The 20436-nt window shown below is 39.6% G+C and overlaps 1 protein-coding gene across 1 annotated transcript in view; it reads right to left on the bottom strand.

Annotated features, from left to right (window-relative positions):
* Positions 1 to 19538, bottom strand: part of LOC114647906 (C4b-binding protein alpha chain-like) — a 522597-nt gene extending 503059 nt beyond the window's left edge. Inside the window, exons 1-2 of the mRNA XM_051924818.1 lie at positions 19243 to 19538; positions 8146 to 8334 (exon numbers count right to left, since the gene is read on the bottom strand). Of these exons, the coding sequence (XP_051780778.1) occupies positions 8146 to 8334; positions 19243 to 19309 (256 nt within the window). The 5' untranslated portion in view covers positions 19310 to 19538. The remainder of the gene's footprint in view (positions 1 to 8145; positions 8335 to 19242) is intronic.
* Between the last annotated feature and the right edge of the window lie 898 nt (positions 19539 to 20436).

Raw genomic sequence — 20436 nt, 5'->3', positions numbered from 1 at the left:
ATGTTGAAGAGATACCAATCAAAGTAGTCTGATGACTCTTTTACAAGACAGGTAAATATCTATGTCCTGTAGACAGCTATCAACAACAACCTGTAACAGAATTATTCAGGAAATTTGCCTTTTAACTTATCATCCCAGTCTCAAGCAAAGAGTGCCTATTCCCACTTCATTTATTGTTTTAACATTTATTATTTACATGTGTTTTTTCCTAACAACAACACACAAAAATGTCCTTTTCTTTAAAACATAGATTTCTAGCCCATTACAGCAGTGGTTATATCAACTTGCACATTCTGTATGTTTTCATCTTTATTTGTCCAATAGCTGTTCAGACTGCTAATTCAACACATGTGCACAAGTGACTCATACTGTACATCAGCACTCTTCTTCCTGCTGATTTTTTTAAGTTACTATAAAAGTACATAAAAAGTCACTTCTTTGGCAATGAATGGAAGAGGAAACCAGTTATGTAAGCATGTATAAGACTGAAATTACTGAACTAATATCATCTGCAGATTATTATTATAAAGAACCGACATTATCAACCTGCAGTGCAATGCTGTTTGTAATAACAAATTACACAAAAAAAGTGCAGCTCCTCTAAGTGACTTATACATAGCATGAGTTTAGAAATGATACTGTTGTTGATATGCTCTGTTATACTGCTTCTGTGGTGCATGAAGAGGCTGATTGTGCCACAAATGCGCCCCAAATTGCAAGGACAAGACAGGATTACAGTTAACACGTGCTGGAAAAGTCATTTTGCTGTAGAACGTTCAATAGACTGAGCACGGGTCACCTTATATCTGTGCACAAAGAGCCGGTTTTATGTCTAAGACTGAATTAACCCTTAAACCGCCAGAACCGGCTATTGTCGGTTCCCAGTGCAATTTACCAGCACGCCGCAGCTGATCAGTCAGTGCCGTACATTCGTTGAGTAGCCAGCTCATGAGCACTGCCAGCCCCTGCAGCACTGCAGCCTCATTGTCTCTGGGATTGAGCCGCAGCTCTAGACGAGCCTGAAAGCATCAGCGTTTACCTCTGTGTGCTCGTGTGCAGCCAGTTCAAGCACAATTGGCTCGGTGACTTACTGAATTTCATCAATGGCGTCAGCTGCACCTCGTACATATTGTTCCAGTAGTTTTTTTTTTTTTTAATAGTTTTTACAGTTCATTGGCAGTGTGTAAAATGATCTGTGTTGCAGTAACTGTGATGCTCTTTGCATGAAAAAAAATGTGTTCCATTAATATTTCACTTTTTCTTTGTGAATTGTGACGTTTACTTAAAAAGTGCAGCAAAAAAGTATTTGGCGTCCAGGGATGCATTAACCCCCAAGTATGTGGCAGTTTAAGGGTTAAAATCTTTAAGATAATTATCAGATCAGTTCATTTCCAGGTTTTTTGTTATTTATTAAATTTTATTAAATTCCTGGATTTTAACTAATATTGATAGCTACTAGAGGAACTTATTTCAGTTGCTTTTCTTTTTCCATTGGGTAATATTGATATTGATTTTTACTCAGAGGCCTTCCACTAACACACACCAACAGATGCAATTTTGGACTCTGCTGTGCATGAAAGCCATTGACCCACCACAAGCCTACTTCTGCTACATTTCTAACTACGTGACATTCTAAAGTGCTGTTTTCCTTGATCATGGTATTTTCTACATTCCAGAATGTTGAACTGTACAGCACTACCTAGATTTATATTTCAGCTATGCAAACTTTTAATTTGTCATGTTACATTCATTAATATTTTGTGACATATTAGTACCTTTTCATGAGAACATTAGACATTTTTGTTGCAAGGGGCCAAACATCTGGATGACAATACAAAGTTACATGCATCCTAGTTAAAACCAGCCTATTATTTTACAAATAAGGTGCTCATTTAACTATCCCTTCATTTTCTAACTGGCTTATGCAGTGCAGGGTTTTAGTTGTCTAACATGACAGCTCAGGGCAGAAGGTGGGAACTAACCCTAGAGAGGATGCTAGTGCAGTGCTTTTCAACCACTGCTGCCAGCGGGATGCGAGTTGCTATTGTTTTTAATGGTATTGGGGTGCAAGTGGGTTGCCACTCCAACAATTGTATGCTTGATCCCCCTCTTCTCCGACGATCATGTTTGATTCACCAAGGGAAACCCCACTCCTCCCTCCCAGCCCTGGTGATTGTGCTCAATTCACCAAGGGGAAAATGCGGTTGTGCATCACATTGTGCTATAGAGGGTCTGTGGCTCAGAAAAAAAGTGGCTGTTTTAAATAAATAATTGGACGTGCTCATGCTGGGGAGTGAAACAGGTGCGAGCGATCTGTTGAGAAGACGGCTCATCTTTTGTTTAGTGTGAAGTGGTCAGCCATCCATGTGTTGCCTTTTTGGTATGTGCGGGCGGTCTGATTGTCTCATTATCAGCCAGGGACTGCAATCAGGCGATCGCACTTGCAACCGCTCCCTGGCATATAAATGGGGAACGCAAGATCAGGATAAAGAAAAGAGAAAATGATCCAGGGAATGAAAGAAATGAACGGAGGTTAAAGGAAGGGAGAGAAGAAGGATGGAGGCGGAAGGAGCCACTGTGAGCGAGTGAGCTCAAGAACAAGAAAGATAGTCAGCTGGGAAGGAGAGCCCAATAAGAGGAGTGAGTGGCTGACATCCAGGGGCTGAAGGAGTGATTACTCTGGCTGAGCAACTTAGGAAGCCAGAGTGATGTGTGCTGAAAGGGATGACTTGCTGTGTAAGTCTGGGTAGGCAGCAGGGGTCAATGAGGTTCAGATTGGGAGCCCCAGTGTGAGCACCATGGTCTTTGGGACCCAAGCTTATGTCCAGAGAGGGAGCCTTACTTTAGCCATGGAATGGCAGGGACCCAGACATGTGGAAGGTTGGCTATGACTGCTGGCAGGCCAACTCCTCTGCTGCGAGGCCCATACGGGATAAGCAGAGGAGACATCAGATGTCAGATGCACCAGGCTCTTAGAAAAGGACAGTTTCTTGCCAGATGGTTTTTAACCTAATTTTTCCTGGATTTATTTATGGCTTATTTTAACCTCCACTTTATACCTTTTTATTGGACTACTAGCTGATTACCCAGTGGCTTCGCTCACTGAGTGCAAGGGAAAAAAATAAAATGTAGTATTTATAAAATAAGTTTTCTAATTGCCAATTTTATTTTTCAACAAATAAAGAGCATTTACAATAACATAGAAATCAATATAAACAACATTATTAACAAATTTATCATATGAGAATATGAAGTAATACAGTATATAAGAAGCACATTGCAGATAAATTAAAATTATTAAACAGTAAAATCTTCTTCTATAATACGCTACAGTGGCTGTTCGTTTGTCTGTTCAGGATTTTAAATCACTTATAGCTTGCAAACCGTTTCACCTATTGACTTGAAATTTGGTACACATATACTATGTGACGTCTACTATCCACTTTTGGGGTGATGATTTTATCACTCTTTTTATTTTTATTTTATTGTAGAATCAACTCTCTGCAGCGCGCAGCAGGGCGGCCATGTGCGCATGCATACGGACGCCGTTCTCATTTCCTACCAACTTCGCTAATCATTCTTGAGGCAGATTGAAGACTTAAGTGCCAGATTAAGTGAAATGTTAAAGAAAACATACTAAGTAATTGCAACACAAAAACTAACTTAATCAGTTTTAACGCGAAAAGATGCTGACGAAAGAGAAGCAGGGGCCGCTAGGGTGGAGTATAAATTATTAAACAGTAAAACATTAACATTTAAGAAGTAAAGATACACTGAGTACTATTGCACTGCTTTTGGGTATACAGTAATCCCTCGCTATATCGCGCTTCGCCTTTCGTGGCTTCACTCCATCGCGGATTTTATATGTAAGCATATTTAAAAATATATCGCGGATTTTTCGCTGCTTCGCGGGTTTCTGCGGACAATGGGTCTTTTAATTTCTGGTACATGCTTCCTCAGTTGGTTTGCCCAGTTGATTTCATACAAGGGACGCTATTGGCAGATGGCTGAGAAGCTACCCAACTTACTTTCTTTCTCTCTCTCTTGCGCTGACGTAGGGGGGTGTGAGCAGGGGGGCTGTTCGCACACATAGACGATACGGACGCTCGTCTAAAAATGCTGAAAGATTATCTTCACGTTGCTATCTTTTGTGCAGCTGCTTCCTGAAACGACATGCTGAAAGGTGCTTCGCATACTTAAAAGCACGAAGGGAACGTATTGATTTTTTTATCTGTCTCTCTCTCTCTCTCTCTCTCTCTGCTCCTGACGGAGGGGGTGTGAGCTGCCGCCTTCAACAGCTTTGTGCCGCGGTGCTTCGCATACTTAAAAGCCAAACAGCCCTATTGATTTGTTTGCTCCTTTGAAGAGGAAGATATGTTTGCATTCTTTTAATTGTGAGACTGAACTGTCATCTCTGTCTTGTCATGAAGCACAGTTTAAACTTTTGAAAAAGAGAAAAATGTTTGTTTGCAGTGTTTGAATAACGTTCCTGTCTCTCTACAACCTCCTGTGTTTCTGCGCAAATCTGTGACCCAAGCATGACAATATAAAAATAACCATATAAACATATGGTTTCTACTTCGCGGATTTTCTTATTTCGCGGGTGGCTCTGGAACGCAACCCCCACGATGGAGGAGGGATTACTGTACTACATTTTTTGTTTACCCATTATGTGCATAAATGTATACATTTTTTGGTGTACCTACCCGAGAACACGCGACATATAACTGACCGTGGGAGAAGCATGGATTTTAAACACGCGTTGAGTTCATCTGCTGGTGTCCCTCGTGGAATAACTGGTAATGTTTGACGAAAATCTCGTGCGAGTGAAACGACAGTACCTCCCATTATTTTGGTAGGATCTCTGAGATCTTGCATTGTTCGGTTCAAGGCTTCATAAGCTCTTTTATGTGCCATGGTGCACTCATCCCAAACTTTTATCTTTGAATGTTGTAAGACTTTTGCCTTTCCAGATCCCTTGCGTATGTTGCAAATTAGATTTTCGTCATGAGTGAAGTTTAATGGTAATTGCAATGCCGAATGTGCTGCACAGCCTCCATCTAATAATGTAAAAGCGATTCCCGATGACGCTACAGCCAGAGCTATGTCACCATTCGCTCTCTCGGCAAGAATCAGGTTTATTAAGAATGTTTTTCCTGTTCCTCTGTGGTCATACGTAATTTCCATTTCAAACGCGAAAAGAATTTTATATACAGTAATCCCTCGCTATATCGCGCTTCGCCTTTCGCGGCTTCACTCCATCGCGGATTTTATATGTAAGCATATTTAAATATATATCGCAGATTTTTCGCTGCTTCGCGAGTTTCTGAGGACAATGGGTCTTTTAATTTCTGGTACATGCTTCCTCAGTTGGTTTGTCCAGTTGATTTCATACAAGGGACGCTATTGGCAGATGGCTGAGAAGCTACCCAACTTACTTTTCTTTCTCTCTCTCTTGCGCTGACTATCTGTGATCCTGACGTAGGGGGTGTGAGCAGGGGGGCTGTTCGCACACCTAGACGATACGGACGCTCGTCTAAAAATGCTGAAAGATTATCTTCACGTTGCTACCTTCTGTGTGCAGCTTTTAAGTATGCTGCACAGTGCTTCGCATACTTAAAAGCTCAAAGGGCACGTATTGATTTTTTTATCTGTCTCTCTCTATCTCTCTCTCTCTCTCTGCTCCTGACAGAGGTGGTGTGAGCTGCCGCCTTCAACAGCTTTGTGCCGCGGTGCTTCGCATACTTAAAAGCCAAACAGCCCTATTGATTTGTTTGCTCCTTTGAAGAGGAAGATATGTTTGCATTCTTTTAATTGTGAGACTGAACTGTCATCTCTGTCTTGTCATGGAGCACAGTTTAAACTTTTGAAAAAGAGACAAATGTTTGTTTGCAGTGTTTGAATAACGTTCCTGTCTCTCTACAACCTCCTGTGTTTCTGCGCAAATCTGTGACCCAAGCATGACAATATAAAAATAACCATATAAACATATGGTTTCTACTTCGCGGATTTTCTTATTTCGCAGGTGGCTCTGGAACGCAACCCCCGCGATGGAGGAGGGATTACTGTATATAGATTTCTTTACTGAACTTTGCACTGCATTTTGGACACTGTTTGGTTTTGGCTGGTTTTTAATAAAAGCACTAGAGCACTTTTTTCACCATTCCCTTGCTTTGTGCGAGTGTGTCCTCATTTGCCGGCTCATCTTGTCATGACTATCAACGATGTCGGGTTCTACAGGCTCCCAATGCAGGAGTGTCAGCAAGGAGCCCACCCACACCTTCACACATATGGCATACACATTCATATGTGAAGTCTAACATAAACATCTCTAGAAAGCGGAAGGAAAAGTAAAGAACCTCAAGGAAAGGCGGGGAACCCACAGTATCATGGCAACATCATGCATACTCCATTTATATTTAAATTTTGATTTTTAAAAGACTAAACATGCACATTTATTTACCATGTTTAGGTTTCTGACTGATCTAAGAGGGTGAATGAAGCAAGTTCCCGCTCTGCATAATATTATTAATGTTGTTAAAGAGATGGCACACTGGTTTTTCTTATCAGTCTCGAGAATTTCAAGACTTGAGTTGACCGCTTCCAAATGCTGAATTTAGTAATCTTATTTGTTGAAATCCTTTTCATTGTTGCTGATCCCAACACATGCCCAAACTAAAGCCAAGACTGTGCTCCCCAGTATCAGCGAGGCATCATTTCAGCGGGAGATGATTCAGTTATAGACAACAAGTTGTTCACCTGATTCAATTTCATGATCATTTTACCTTTATTTGTTTACATAATAAATATATAGGTTAATATACTTGATTGTATATTATTGTACAATAAAATTTATTGTATTGTATTGTATAATCTTCCATTGAGTAATTTGCTCCGATATTCACTAAAATAAATTTTACATTGAAAGTACTGGATGGACTATTCCATTCCAATTTTTTGTTTTGCCTAACCCTCACCATATTGGTATTTTTGTCATGAAACTCAAGACGACCAAAGCATATAAGTCCCAAAAACTTACAACATTGCCCACTAGAGGGGGATATTACCATCAAACCTCAGCTAGTAAAAATGGAAAACATGGGATCTTCATAAAATAGAAAGATTTATGTTTCACAAAAATGATATGAATAAAAAGCAGGCTCCGTGGAGAACAAAAGGGAAGAAGGAATTGCCAGCAAAGGCAATCCAAGGTAATTAAAATCCCAATTATGAAATTCAAAGAGTGGTCAAGAAAGAGCAAGGCAAAGAGCTTAATACTTGAATCCACAATTAATTTTTTTATTATGAGTCAGCAGTTCTTACCTCTGTACCACCCAAGCGGTCATGACAGCATTGTATCCTAAATTTCTTTTTCTTCGATTATATTCTTGAATAAAAGCTCACTTATTTTGTTATACAGTACTTGTACCTTTTGTGAAAGTGTTTATTTAATATTTGAACTTCAGTCTTCACTCATTGAACACTTCGTGTCAACATTTTGTCAATTATTACTAAAACATGAAAAACATTTCTGTTTTAGTTATGTGTTCAACAATCCCTGCCTCACATTTCCTGTCATTCTACATTTACATAGATTGTTGTAGACACGGAACACACACGAAATGTATGTATTCCAAATGACAATATATTATGTTCTTTGTACAATTCCAGGCACCTCACACCCAGGTAAACAGACTTGAGTTCTGAGAATCTTATTCTTTCACATGGCCGTGAATCGGATACACATCCAATCTAGTACCACATATGAAAGTGGCCCAAATCTGTTTGAGTCCAGTTTGAGTCACTTTAGCCTGGTAATGTAGTTAAAGCTGAGGCTACATTCACCAAGTCCTGCTATGGCATTCAGAAGAGTGCTCATTTTTTTCTTGAAGAGTTTTAGCTTGTTTTTCTAAAAAAGATTTGTTGGTCTCTTCTTGATGTGCTATTATGCATCCAGTGCTAACACATGATGAGCTAAAATTTAAAATAGTAAGAAAGGTGAGGAGTGTATATAAGAGATTTGTGTCCAACAAGAAGTGCAGCTTGGCCATTATTTACAGAATATGCACAGCATTCATCATATTACCTCACTACTACATTAATCTTAGTCATGACTACTCACTGAAAATCAAAAGTGCTACTTACTTTCACATATCAAACTTGGCACACTCCAACTGCTTCCAGTGCAAGTGATTCCATAAGTCCCCCGTACTCTATTATTGCCAGGAATACATTCATAAAATAAAGGTTTAGATCCATCGGAGAACACAGTTTGACCCAAAAATTCAGACCTTGGAACTGCATTGGCGACACTTGGAGGTATGCCACAATCTCCTAAAAGTATAAAAGAGCAAGGTTAGGTAGTATTCTGCTGTATGAAGCCTCTTTTAAACATGCAGATAATCACAGGAATTTGGCAGGAAAATTGTAAGGTGCAGGTCACATATGAACAAAACTGGAATCAGTGTCCTAGGGAACATGACTGACAAATTCCTAAAGTAAATCAAAAAAGCCTTGTGGAAATCAACAGTCTCCATATGAGCAAAGATATAGAATTACTAAACATCACGAAAATAAAAAATACCTTGACGGTGATTTGAGTGAATAGTTCATGAGGGACTCTAGTAACGGATAGCTGAAAGATTTTAAAAAATAAACACAGAACTGAATGTTTGTTTTTTTTGGAGAAAATGTTTTGAAAAACTCTAGAAAATGGATGAACCCTGAAGTAGGAGTGTTAGTATCCACTTAGCCACACAGGGCCAGACATAATTCTCAAAAGAGAACAAGAGTCTGGGGACAAGTTTATAGAGAACAGTGTCACACACGTGCACATGGGAGGCACCTAAAGTGCTCAAAAGAAGGTAATTCCCGATCAGACCAGGGTGTAGCAGAGTGCATTAATCCTTTCTCTTATCTTCCCGCAGACCAAATGTGGGAAATTCTGCCTGGATCCACGAACAACACGATGACCTCATTTCTGGTTTTCGGTCCCAAGATCCCTCCTCTCCCTGCTGTTCCACTACATATACAGGTTTACTAAGCTGGGCAGTTCTGTTTTGGACTCTTGTCTGTAAAGACTTTTTCCTCAATCTCTTTTCAAATTTTGCAGCCAATGTTCAAGTATATTGGAGGTTGCCCCAAACCTCTTTGTGTGTCAAGGCTTAATTATCTACCACACCACATTAAAAGAATGTAGTCTCCTAAAAAAAGAGAGCCTGCCCTGTCCTTTTGTCTATAGTTCCTCTGTGTTCCAAGACCAGTATAACCTGCCATTAATGTGGACCCCTAAGTACTTGTAGGAGTGTACCACATCTACATCCACTCCTTGAATACTGGCTAGACATTGAGGTTCTTTGGTGTGGTGAAACTCAATAACCAGTTCCTTGTTTTGCTAATGTTAAGACACAGAGGCTCTTTGGTGCAGCAAAAAGTAAACTAGTTCCTTGGTGTTTGCTGATGTTAAGATGCAGACACTTTTCTTTGCACCAAGGAACACACTTTTCCACCTGATTCCCTTCCTCTCATCCCATTATCAATACACTCCTTAAGTACAGAATCATCTGAGAATTTCTGCAAGTGAAATGACCTGATGTTATGTTTATAGTCTGAGGTGTGCAGAGTGAGGAGAAAAGGAGACAGGACTGTTCCTTGTGGTGCTTGACAGATAGTTCATTATCCAGGACACCATAAGCTCATCCACCTGCATGTCTCTGAGATCACTCGTTAACAGGGATGGCTGCATGGCATTGTAGGCGCCAGAGAAATAAAAAAACACAGTCCTTACAGTGCTGTGAAAATAAGCCTTGTGGAGCAGATAGATAGATAGATCATTTTAAAACATGTATGAACTGATTTCTTATTCTTATCGGCACATTTAATTACACAGATGGCATGTGACGGACATGTACACTGGCAATTGATCAGATTTGAATCTGGGACATCAAAGTTTAATCGCCCTGTTCCCCTTCACTAGCGATCATCTGTATATGGGAAGATGTGTGCTATACGCCTGAGAACAAAGCCACTGAGACAGAAAATGTTTTGGAAAAAGCTGTAAAATGATACAGGTATATATTTTATGTATAAAGGTACATCTGTGGGTGTGTGAGTGTGTTTGTGTGTGCCCTTTGGTGGATTGGCACCCTGCCCATGATTGGTTCCCTGCCTTGTGCCCTGTGTTGGCTGGGATTGGCTCCAGCAGACCCCCCATGACCCTGTGTTCGGATTCAGCGGGTTGGAAAATGGATGGATGGATGAATGGTACATCTGAGTGATTCTTCGTTCATATTATTAATCTCTACATCTTTCTGCTCTCCGTGGGAGTAGCTCTGCTGCTGTCGCCCATAAAAACGCTGCTCACATTATGAAGGGGATGGAAGAAAGCCCTTGGGTCCCCCATCCCTGGAATTTGGTTTTCTTGTCACTTGTTCTGGGACAAATATAGCATTTGTTGTGTTGTCCTGGATGACGCTGTGTGGTGCTTGTGGCTGGTGTGGGTGCCTCTGCACTTCCAATTGTTGTTGTGCACGTGGAGTAATCAAAGCAAGGGCCAGTTCCTTCAAGAACTTCTGTCGTTTGTCTTTCTTATGTTCTCCGAAGTTGGGCACATTTTCAATAAAAATAACAAACGCGTTCAAGGCAGCGCTGTCAACCATTCCATAAAAGACCCTCATTGGCCAACGATTTGTTTTTCTTGCCGTGGTGTAAAAGCTGCACATTTGATCATGGCTGTCCACACCACCTTTTTCGTGGTTGTAAAACACATTTATTTCTTCTTTCCCAGTATCTGCATCAGTCTTTTTTTGGGAATGCATAGTGGACAGAAATACGACCCTCTTGTTCTTCTTTGGAACAATGGACAAGACAGTGAAATTGTTTGCATGATCAAAGGCGTATTGAACTGTTCCTTCTGCTGCTTTCGCCAAGAAGATGGGTGGAATGCAGGCTTTGCTCTTTTTCATCGTGCCAACCAATGTGAGATTTCTCGATTTTAGCTCTGTGGCCAATGCTTTCAAGGGTGTGTCTGCTTGACACCCATTCCCTTTCGGCCCTGATTTCTGTCTGACAATATTTCGCATCGGGGTTCTTCTGACAGTTTTTGGCTTCTGTGACCACACATACCCGTCTTTTCCACGAATATCACGGCTATCATCATCTTCCGACTGTGATTCATTTGCACTTACTTCACTATTGACATCTGACTCTTCATTATTGTGTTCGTGGTCACTTTCATCCCAGCTCAAATCATCTTCAATGTTGTCCTCATTTTCACTGTCGACGTCACTTAGCTCACCTGAAGACTGCAGAACATCTTCGCGAAAAAGTTCCCGTCGCGTTGCCATTGTGTTATGCTGTGCTCGTCACAAAAGCTTGAAATAAGGAAAAATACCTTTATCACATTGAAAGTACTATGGGGTCAATTTGACCCCAAGCGAAAATAAACCTAAATAAAAAATAAGCGGAAAGACTTTGCAACTATCGAACATGTGTCACATACTTAGGAAGGCCTTACGAGAAAATACGTGGCTAGGCGAGGTCGTGATAGTTTCCAAAAAAACATGGTCCAAAGAGGGCTGGGTCACATAGATCCCATGGTACCAGAGCAGGGTTAATGCAGGGGTTCTCAAAGTCAGTCCTGGGCTGCAGGTTTTTGTTCCAACCAGATTCATAATCAGTGACAACACCTGATAACACTGGTATTTTTTTTCTTTTCTCGTATTCTACATTAAGAAAGCGCAGAGACATTATTTTTACATTTATAAGACACTAGGGGGCTCTGCCCCCTGCCCACTTCGCTCGCCACTCCTGTGTTTGGTTAATCGGATATACAATTTTAAAAGCTTTTTTTTCCTTTGGAATTGTTTCTAGGGGTGGGCGGTATGACCAAAATTCTATATCACGGTATTTTTCTAAATTATCCCGGTTTCATGGTATTTGACGGTATTTTTTTCCCCATGCATGAGTGGATGTTAAACACATTTTCCACTGCAATTACTGGCTAAGAATAACCTATTCCACTGTTAAGAGCATTGTACATTGTACAAAAAAAACATTTTAATGTGCACACAAGTATTAATACAGGTTTGCATTGCCCCATAAAGTGATACTTTTCAAGGGGGTGGCACTAATGAAGAGAAGGAAATCACATTGCATGACAGATGCAGTCAAAATATAGAACCTTTTTATTTAACAAATTTTCCAAAAACTTAAATGCAACTTGCATTTATAATTGTATTTGTGGTATAGCCCTACGGAATCGTATTAGGGCCACGGTGAAGAAAAAAAAAATACGGACACGGAAGAAAAAAAAAAACTATACATCGAGAATAAAGTCGACATTTCCACTTTATTCTCGCCGTTTATGTCAAGATTAAAGTCGACATTTCCACTCTATTCTCATAGTTTACATTATAATTAAAGTAGAATGTCGTAAACTAAACTTCATCCTAAAATCAATGTTTAATTTACTAGATTTTCTCAAACCCCGTCATAAGTTAATGTAGCACATTAAATGCTTTGTGTTGTGTTCCCCGACCCAGTTGTTAATCACTATGCTCCTTAAACTAACTTCCTCCGCACTAATAGACAGCGATCACCATACAGAATCTATTCACTGTATGATATTCCTGCTCTCTGAAAATTTAGAATTTATATCAAGTATTTATTTATATCAAGTATTAATCTTGGCATTCTAAATGTTCAGAGAGCATGAATATCATGTGAATGGATTCTGTGCGGCGATCGCTGCTGTTGCCTCCTCTTAGTGCAGAGGAAGTCAGTTTACGAAACTCGGGGAACACTTAACACAAAGTATTTAATGTGCTATATAACTTATGACGGGGTTTGAGAAAATCTAGTAAATCAAATATTCATTTTACGATGAAGTTTAGTTTACGATGTACTACTTTAATGACAAAGTACGAGAATAAAGTCAACATGTCGTCGCAATATTACACAGTACCCAGGTACATTACACTGTATTGAAAAATTAAACAAGTACAACTTGGCTTGCAGTATTATCCAGTAGTATAGAAACAGTATTTACACATCTGACCTTTTAAAACTAAAGCATCTCCAGGCGACAGACGTGTCTCCTTTTTTTCTGCTCTCTGTCCATTTTCACCGCGCGGCATACCTATGCTACCGCCCACTATTTGGTGGTGTAGCAGTGAAAAAGAGCCCTAGTGCAACAAATCTGTGTTTAGCGGTGTAGCAGTGAAAAAGGTCTCCGCTTGAACAGTTTCCCGCTGCACCACGTTCCGAACATCGTTTAGGCCATTTAAACCGGTGTTGCGGTATAAGAAAAATCCATATCATAAAAAAAATAAAAAACGGTTTTCGGTATGAACCGGTATACCGCCCAGCACTAATTGTTTCGATTTCATTATTTGCACTTTTACTTTAAAGCTTCATTAAAAACAATATTTGGAATTACCATTTCTTCAAGATCGCACTGAATTTTGATTCTGTGTTTGGAATATCGTGACAACGCAACGTATAAACTGCCTGTGAGTGAATATTGTTTCTTTTTCTCTAATAAATAATCTGACTTTTTCTAATGTTTGTCCCTGTGATTTGTATACTGACTTAAACTTCAAAGCCTTATAATATTTCCATTCTTCTGACATATCACCTATGTCCATATATTCAATCTCTATTCGCCTTTACGTTATTTCACAAGGTAATAATTTCTCTTTTTCAGCGCTAATGCGATCTTTATCTTGTTTTGATACTTTCATTTTTTTCTGCTTTTATATTCTGTAACTTGCTCTGCATCTATATCGCGCCCTCATTTTTTGTGTCTTTTGAATCCCAGTTTTCATTATCTCTAACCTGATGTGTTTCGCCCCCTCGTTTTTGAACATCTTTATGACGTTTTACTTTGTTTTCTACTCTTTGCCTTTTATTTCTGACCTCGCTTTGTCCTGCTATTTTTTCAGTTGCACCCGGTCCTGATGATTAATTTCCTTTTGTTTGCGCTAATGCGATCTTTACTGTCTTTTTTTTGATACTGTAGCGACTGACGTAATAAAATATCACAAAATTTTTACTTGAACAATCGCCGACTTCGTAACCCCAAACACAACTTTCTAGCACCCTCTCCAAACCCTCCTCCCCCGGGTCTCTCACCCCTTACCGCATCAATCAATACCCCACTATCAGTCTTCTGTGCTGTACTCCACCCTCCCTCAATCGGACCTAACAGTCACTGAAAACAAAAATGGCTTCAACCTGGCTGGGACGCTACAATACTTTCGAATTTTACTGTTTTCATATTCTTTACCTTTCTCTACATGTGTATCGCACCATCGTTTGTTTGAGCCTTTTGAATTCCACTGCTTTCATAATCTCTTATCTGCCTTTTTTCTTTCCAACGCTTTTGGGTCTCTTTTCTCTGCGCTGCTCTTTCTTCTTTGGATAGATAGATAGATAGATAGATAGATAGATAGATAGATAGATAGATAGATAGATAGATAGATAGATAGATAGATAGATAGATAGATAGATAGATAGATAGATAGATAGATAGATAGATAGATAGATAGATAGATAGATAGATAGATTTTATTAATCCCAATGGGAAATTCACATTCTCCAGCAGCAGTATACTGATACAATAAACAATATTAAATTTAAAGATTGATAATAATGCAGGTAAAAAACAGATAATAACTTTGTATAATGTTAGATGTTAACGTTTACCCCCCCGGGTGGAATTGAACAGTCGCATAGTTTGTGGGAGGAACGATCTCCTCAGTCTGTCACTGGAGCAGGACGGTGACAGCAGTCTGTCACTGAAGCTGCTCCTCTGTCTGGAGATGATACTGTTTAGTGGATGCAGTGGATTCTCCATTATTGACAGGAGCCTGCTCAGCGCCCGTCGCTCTGCCACAGATGTCAAACTGTCCAGCTCCATGCCAACAATAGAGTCTGCCTTCTTCACCAGTTTGTCCAGGCGTGAGGCATCCTTCTTCTTAATGCTGCCTCCCCAGCACACCACCGCGTAGAAGAGGGCGCTCGCCACAACCGTCTGATAGAACATCTGCAGCATCTTATTGCAGATGTTGAAGGACGCCAGCATTCTAAGGAATGTACAGTATATGTGCTGAGAGCACAGGATCTGTGTGTGCTACGTGCCTTTACACAACTGAGTGTTTTGCTGGCCGTGCTCTTATTTGAAATTGGTTGTAAGTAGGGCATGTCTTGCAAGAATCTCATGTTCCACGTCCCCGCGAGAATGTCCTGGGACAATCTCTTGGCACCAAGTCTCATGTTTACGGTCCCCGCGAGACGCTCCGAGAGATTTAGACGTATTTCTGGTTTTGCTATAGATTTAAATGCTTAACTCTCTTTTTTTGCTTTCATTACATTTTATCCTTTCTTTGTGCAGTTTTTCACCTTCATTGTATCTTAACAATGACAAGCAGCAGAACAGACACCCAGCCGATCAACACTGAATCATGAAAGACTGCCAACTACTTTAGCATCAAAGCCACTAATTAGTAAATAATGGATTGATTAAACTATTAGAACACCCAGAAAAACAGAATGAACATCAAGAATATTGTTAAAAAGAAAAAGAAATACATTTTCCCATATAACTGCTTAGTACACTTTAATATTTTATTTTTATTTTTTTTTTACCAAACTTACTTTTCTAATTTCTATATTGTTCCCAAAACACAGAATCTGGGAAATAACAGTTCACTTAATTAGCCAGAGAGTCCAATTAAAAACAGAAACTGGTTGGAAGAAAATCCTGCAGAGACAGGGGGTCCTCAGGACCGATGTTGAAAACCCCTGCTTTAATGGCATGTTATGGTCTTTTTAATGGGTTATGTGGTTCATCATAGAGTATTTACTTGAAAAAGCACCATTTCATTCTGGGAAGTGTTCTTTGAATATAAAGGTTTTTTTGTATGCTTTATATGTAGAAAAAAAACTGAAATTAAAAGTATGGTAGGCTGCTTAGCAGGCCACTAACAGATGCATCAAGAGAAAGTGAGAGGGGTTAGGAGCAGACGGTGATACAGCGCATTGCTGCACCCAACACATGACAAACCAACTCAGGATCCCAGATTAGGACCTGAGCGCGTTCATGCAACGGGTGACACCTCAGCACCACACTAGTTCAGATGGAGTGTGAGATTTTGTATGGTGGCTGGAGTGCCAATTCTGCCATCAGTCTCCAGGTTTTTCCCTGCAGGTTGGAGGGTCTACATGCAGGGCTGGACGCAGATTAACGTCATACCCAGGATGGAGCAATTGCAGGGCAAGGGTCTTACTCAAGGACCCAACGAAGTAGAGTCACTTTTGTCGTTTACGGGATTTGAACCGTCAACTTCTCATTGCCAGTGCAAATCCCTAGCCTCAGAGCCACCACTCCTCCCTGATGGAGCAAGAGTCCTTTTAAAATCAGGACCTACTGCTATTTCACAAATCTGTTATCATCTAGTCATGGTTATTTACTGTATAGAGCCAGTTATGGGTATAAATAAATAAAACTTCCTTCTGAAACCTTCATGTGGATGAGTGTTTTGAGAACCAAAAATGATTCCCCAATGGCATTGATCTGAAGACCCACGCTGGAACTTTTGTTTTTAAGAGTGTACATATTCAAATTTCAACAATGTTTTGTGCACTAATTATTAAGTAAATATAGCTTGACATTCCAAATTGGTACTACTTAATTGACTAAAGTGAGTCTAAAACGTTGATTAATGTATTGAGATATTTCAACTGAAAATGTGTAATTAATAAGGCTTGGCTGTTGGGTTTTAGTCAGTATTGAGAAACTTTTTCAAGGTAACATTTTAATCCAACTTTAAAATGCATGCATTCCAAAAACAGTTTTTGTAGTATACTTTAAACAGAAACTGTTGAGTTTATTTAAAATGAGACAAGCAAAAAAAGCCTTATTATTTAATATAAATCCAATACATCATGTTTTCCAGAGCAGTCATCCCATCATTGTATTTTAAATCACATTAATGATACATTGATTAAAAAAAGGTATCAATTTCTATCAAAAACTTGAAATTATGTCCAAACTTTTCTTTTGACTGGTACTATAAAAAGATAATCCTAGCATTGCACTTAATGATAAAACACTACAAACAGCATGTGCAATTAAAGTAACAGCTTAGTGATGGCCAGAAAACGGCTCCTGGTGATACAAAACAGTGCTGTGTTTCCCCTTTACTCAGTTTATGAGACGCTGCCTGAAGATCGGGGCACGATGCCCGTTAGCTCCCCCAGTTCCAGCGTTGCATTGTGTGCACATTCACAAGGAGCTCCTTCCAGGTCTACATTCTTAAAAATAAAGGGGCCAGATTGGTTCTTCAAAGTGATACTATAGGAGAACCATTTTTGGATCTCAGACAAACCGTCTACATGAAGGTTCCAGAAAGAGTGTTTATTTATTTAGATCTGTAACAGACTTCATACAGTAAATAATCATGAATAGATGAGATTTCTGAAATATGGGGTCATAGTTTTAAAAGTACTCTCTCTGCATATAATAATTCAGATAATTCTTAATCTGACAAGTGTCCTTCTAGATAGTCTACCATACATTAAAGATTTCAGGTTGCTTCCGCATTATATTTTTCAAAACACAAAGAACCTGCAACTTCATATACAAAGATCCTGTCCCAGAATGAAATGGTGCTTTATAAACCAATAGTTTTACAAGGAAACCCACAACGCAATAAAGAATTATAAAATACCATTAAAGAACCAGGAATTTTAAGAGCCCGATTCGACTCTAAATTGGCTGTAGTCTCTAGCGGATTTACTTTGACCTCTGAATTAAAAGGACAAACAAAGAATATTGCAAATTTGTTTCGGCACATATTACACAATACACGCAGTCCCTTGTCTAATGCCTGTAAAGAAATTGTCAATGTGGAGGTTGAATCTCAGTAATAAAAAAAGATTCACAATTTTCATAAGGAAAGAAAAAAAAACCTTTTTTTATAGTGGTCTTAAATTGAGTGCAGGAGTAGAATGCATTATTAAATATAGAACTAGTACACATATAAATACAAATTTGTTAAAACACAGACAAAAAGGTAGAAACTGAAGAAACAAAAATGGAAATAAGCAATATCTGTCCATTAATACATTGATGAATAGATGACAAGGGATGAGCTTAAAAAATACGTACACAACAGAGCTTTCCAAGCTTGGTCCTGTTTTTAATTAGACTCCTGGGCTAATTAAGTGAACTGTTATTTCCCACGTTCTATGTTTTGGGAACAATATAGAAATTAAAAAATATTATATATATAACACTACTTAACAATATTTTCATCTTGATGTTCATTCTACTTTCCCAGGTGTTCTAATTATTTAATTAATCCATTATTTACTAATTAGTTGGGCTGACGCTAAAGTTGTTTGATTATTCAGTGCTATTTGCCAGCGTGTCTGCTCTGCTCGTTTTTAATTGGCATTATTAAGATACAATGAAGGGGGAAAACTGCACAGAGAAAGGGCAAAATATAATGAAATCAACAAAAGAGAGTTAAGCATTTAAATCTATAGCAAATGCAAAAGTATTATGTCTTATAAATGTAAAAAGCACACTGCTGTGCTTTTCTGAATGTAGAATGAGATCCGTGTTATCAGGAGTTGTCATTGATTATGAAGCTGGTGGGAACAAAAACTTGCAGCCACAGGGGGTCCCCTGGTCCGAGTTTGGGTAGCACTGTTCTACAATAAACGAGCATCTCATATTTTTGGTCATTAATCTTGATTTTTCGATACTTTTTGCATCTATTAAACACCTGCCGATGGCTCAATAGTGGAAGCGCTGCGTTTCGAGTTTTCTTAGTTTTAATTTGTGGAATAACACTTTTCTATTGCTCCTTCCGAGAAATCGTTTTGCCAGTGTTACAAAGTCAGTTGTTAATATGCAGTTCGCACATGTTGCCGTAAGAGAGAGGGACGTTGATGAAAATGAGGACAGGAGACTGAAGGCAAAGAGAAGGCGCAGGTACGTGACGCCTGTAACATATTTTTAGGCCGTGCCGTTCCCTCCGGTACAGTCATATTGGTGTAATTGCCCGGTATCCCTATACACAGTTGCCCCATTCTGAGCACGGCTCGGCCCCCGACCACCCACCTAATCCCTCTGCACTACTGCCCCGTTATCCACTCCTGCTTCGCCTGCGCCCTGGACTGTTAATACCATCTTAATTACTGGTTCAACCCGCCACTGTTTCCTAAACTTACCGGTAACGAGTCCAAGAAAGCCCACCAGCTCGACTAGCGTCCCGAATAGGCAGAGGGCCGTTTTCATGATGTCCAGGTGCCGGGCTCTTGTCCGCCGGTCTAAAAGGATTTCGCCCGTCTGACACAGAATAAAAAAGACGCCTAAACGAACCGCGTGGGTAACAGACAGACGGAAAAGAGTGCGTAGGTCCGAGTGTAACTCACGTAACCCGAGAAATGTCTATCCGCAGACGTCCAAACGCTGCCCACTAGTCACGCACCTGAAGGGTAAAGCCGGGCAGTAGTCTTGGACATTCGACCTAGAAGTAAACATTGACATTAACAGCAGGTGCGGCCTGATGGTAACGTGTGGCACAATCTGAAGGGCAGACACCTGGTGTTAGACTTCAAAATAAGATTAAAAATATCTACTTTAAAAGAAAAATAACATAACATTTGCTGTTTTGTCATAACATTTGCTGTTTTAACCCTTGCAGTTAGTGGCATATTAATACTTAATGATGCCCATTGGCATTAGCACCAACCTTGCCCACATATACACATACATAAAGACAAATGAAATGTAATTGACTATGCCCCTAAAACAATTGAACCAGTCAGAATTAAAAGCAAACACACTGTCAAAGGACAGACACCGGCATCAAGTTTATTGTTGAGTGTTTTGAGTCCATGTTAAGTCAGAGAAAAAATAAAATTTGCAGGGGTTTAAGGCCAAAAGACCGCTCATCGTGTGCTGGGCATTCTGCCTAAGATAACAACAACAACAACATTTATTTATATAGCACATTTTCATACAAAAAGTAGCTCAAAGTGCTTTACATAATGAAGAGAAGAAAAATAAAAGACAAAATAAGAAATTAAAATAAGACAACATTAATTAACATAGAAAGGAGTAAGGTCCGATGGCCAGGGTGGACAGAAAAATAAAATCTGTAGGGGTTCCAGGCCACGAGACCGCCCAGTCCCCTTTGGGCATTCTACCTAACATAAATGAAATAGTCCTCTTTGTAGTTCGGGCTTTTCACGGAGTCACTTGATGCTGATGGTCATACAGACTTCTGGCTTTTAATCCATCCATCATTGTTGGAACATCATGGTGCTTTGGGTAGATGGTGGTGGCGCACGCCACCACCAACAGGACACCGGAAAAGGAAACAGAAGAGAGAGTAGGGGTTAGTACAGATTTTGAATGAA

This window comes from Erpetoichthys calabaricus, chromosome 3 (assembly GCF_900747795.2).
Source record: "Erpetoichthys calabaricus chromosome 3, fErpCal1.3, whole genome shotgun sequence".
Lineage (NCBI taxonomy): Eukaryota > Metazoa > Chordata > Cladistia > Polypteriformes > Polypteridae > Erpetoichthys > Erpetoichthys calabaricus.
This window is presented reverse-complemented; position numbering and strand designations above follow the sequence as displayed.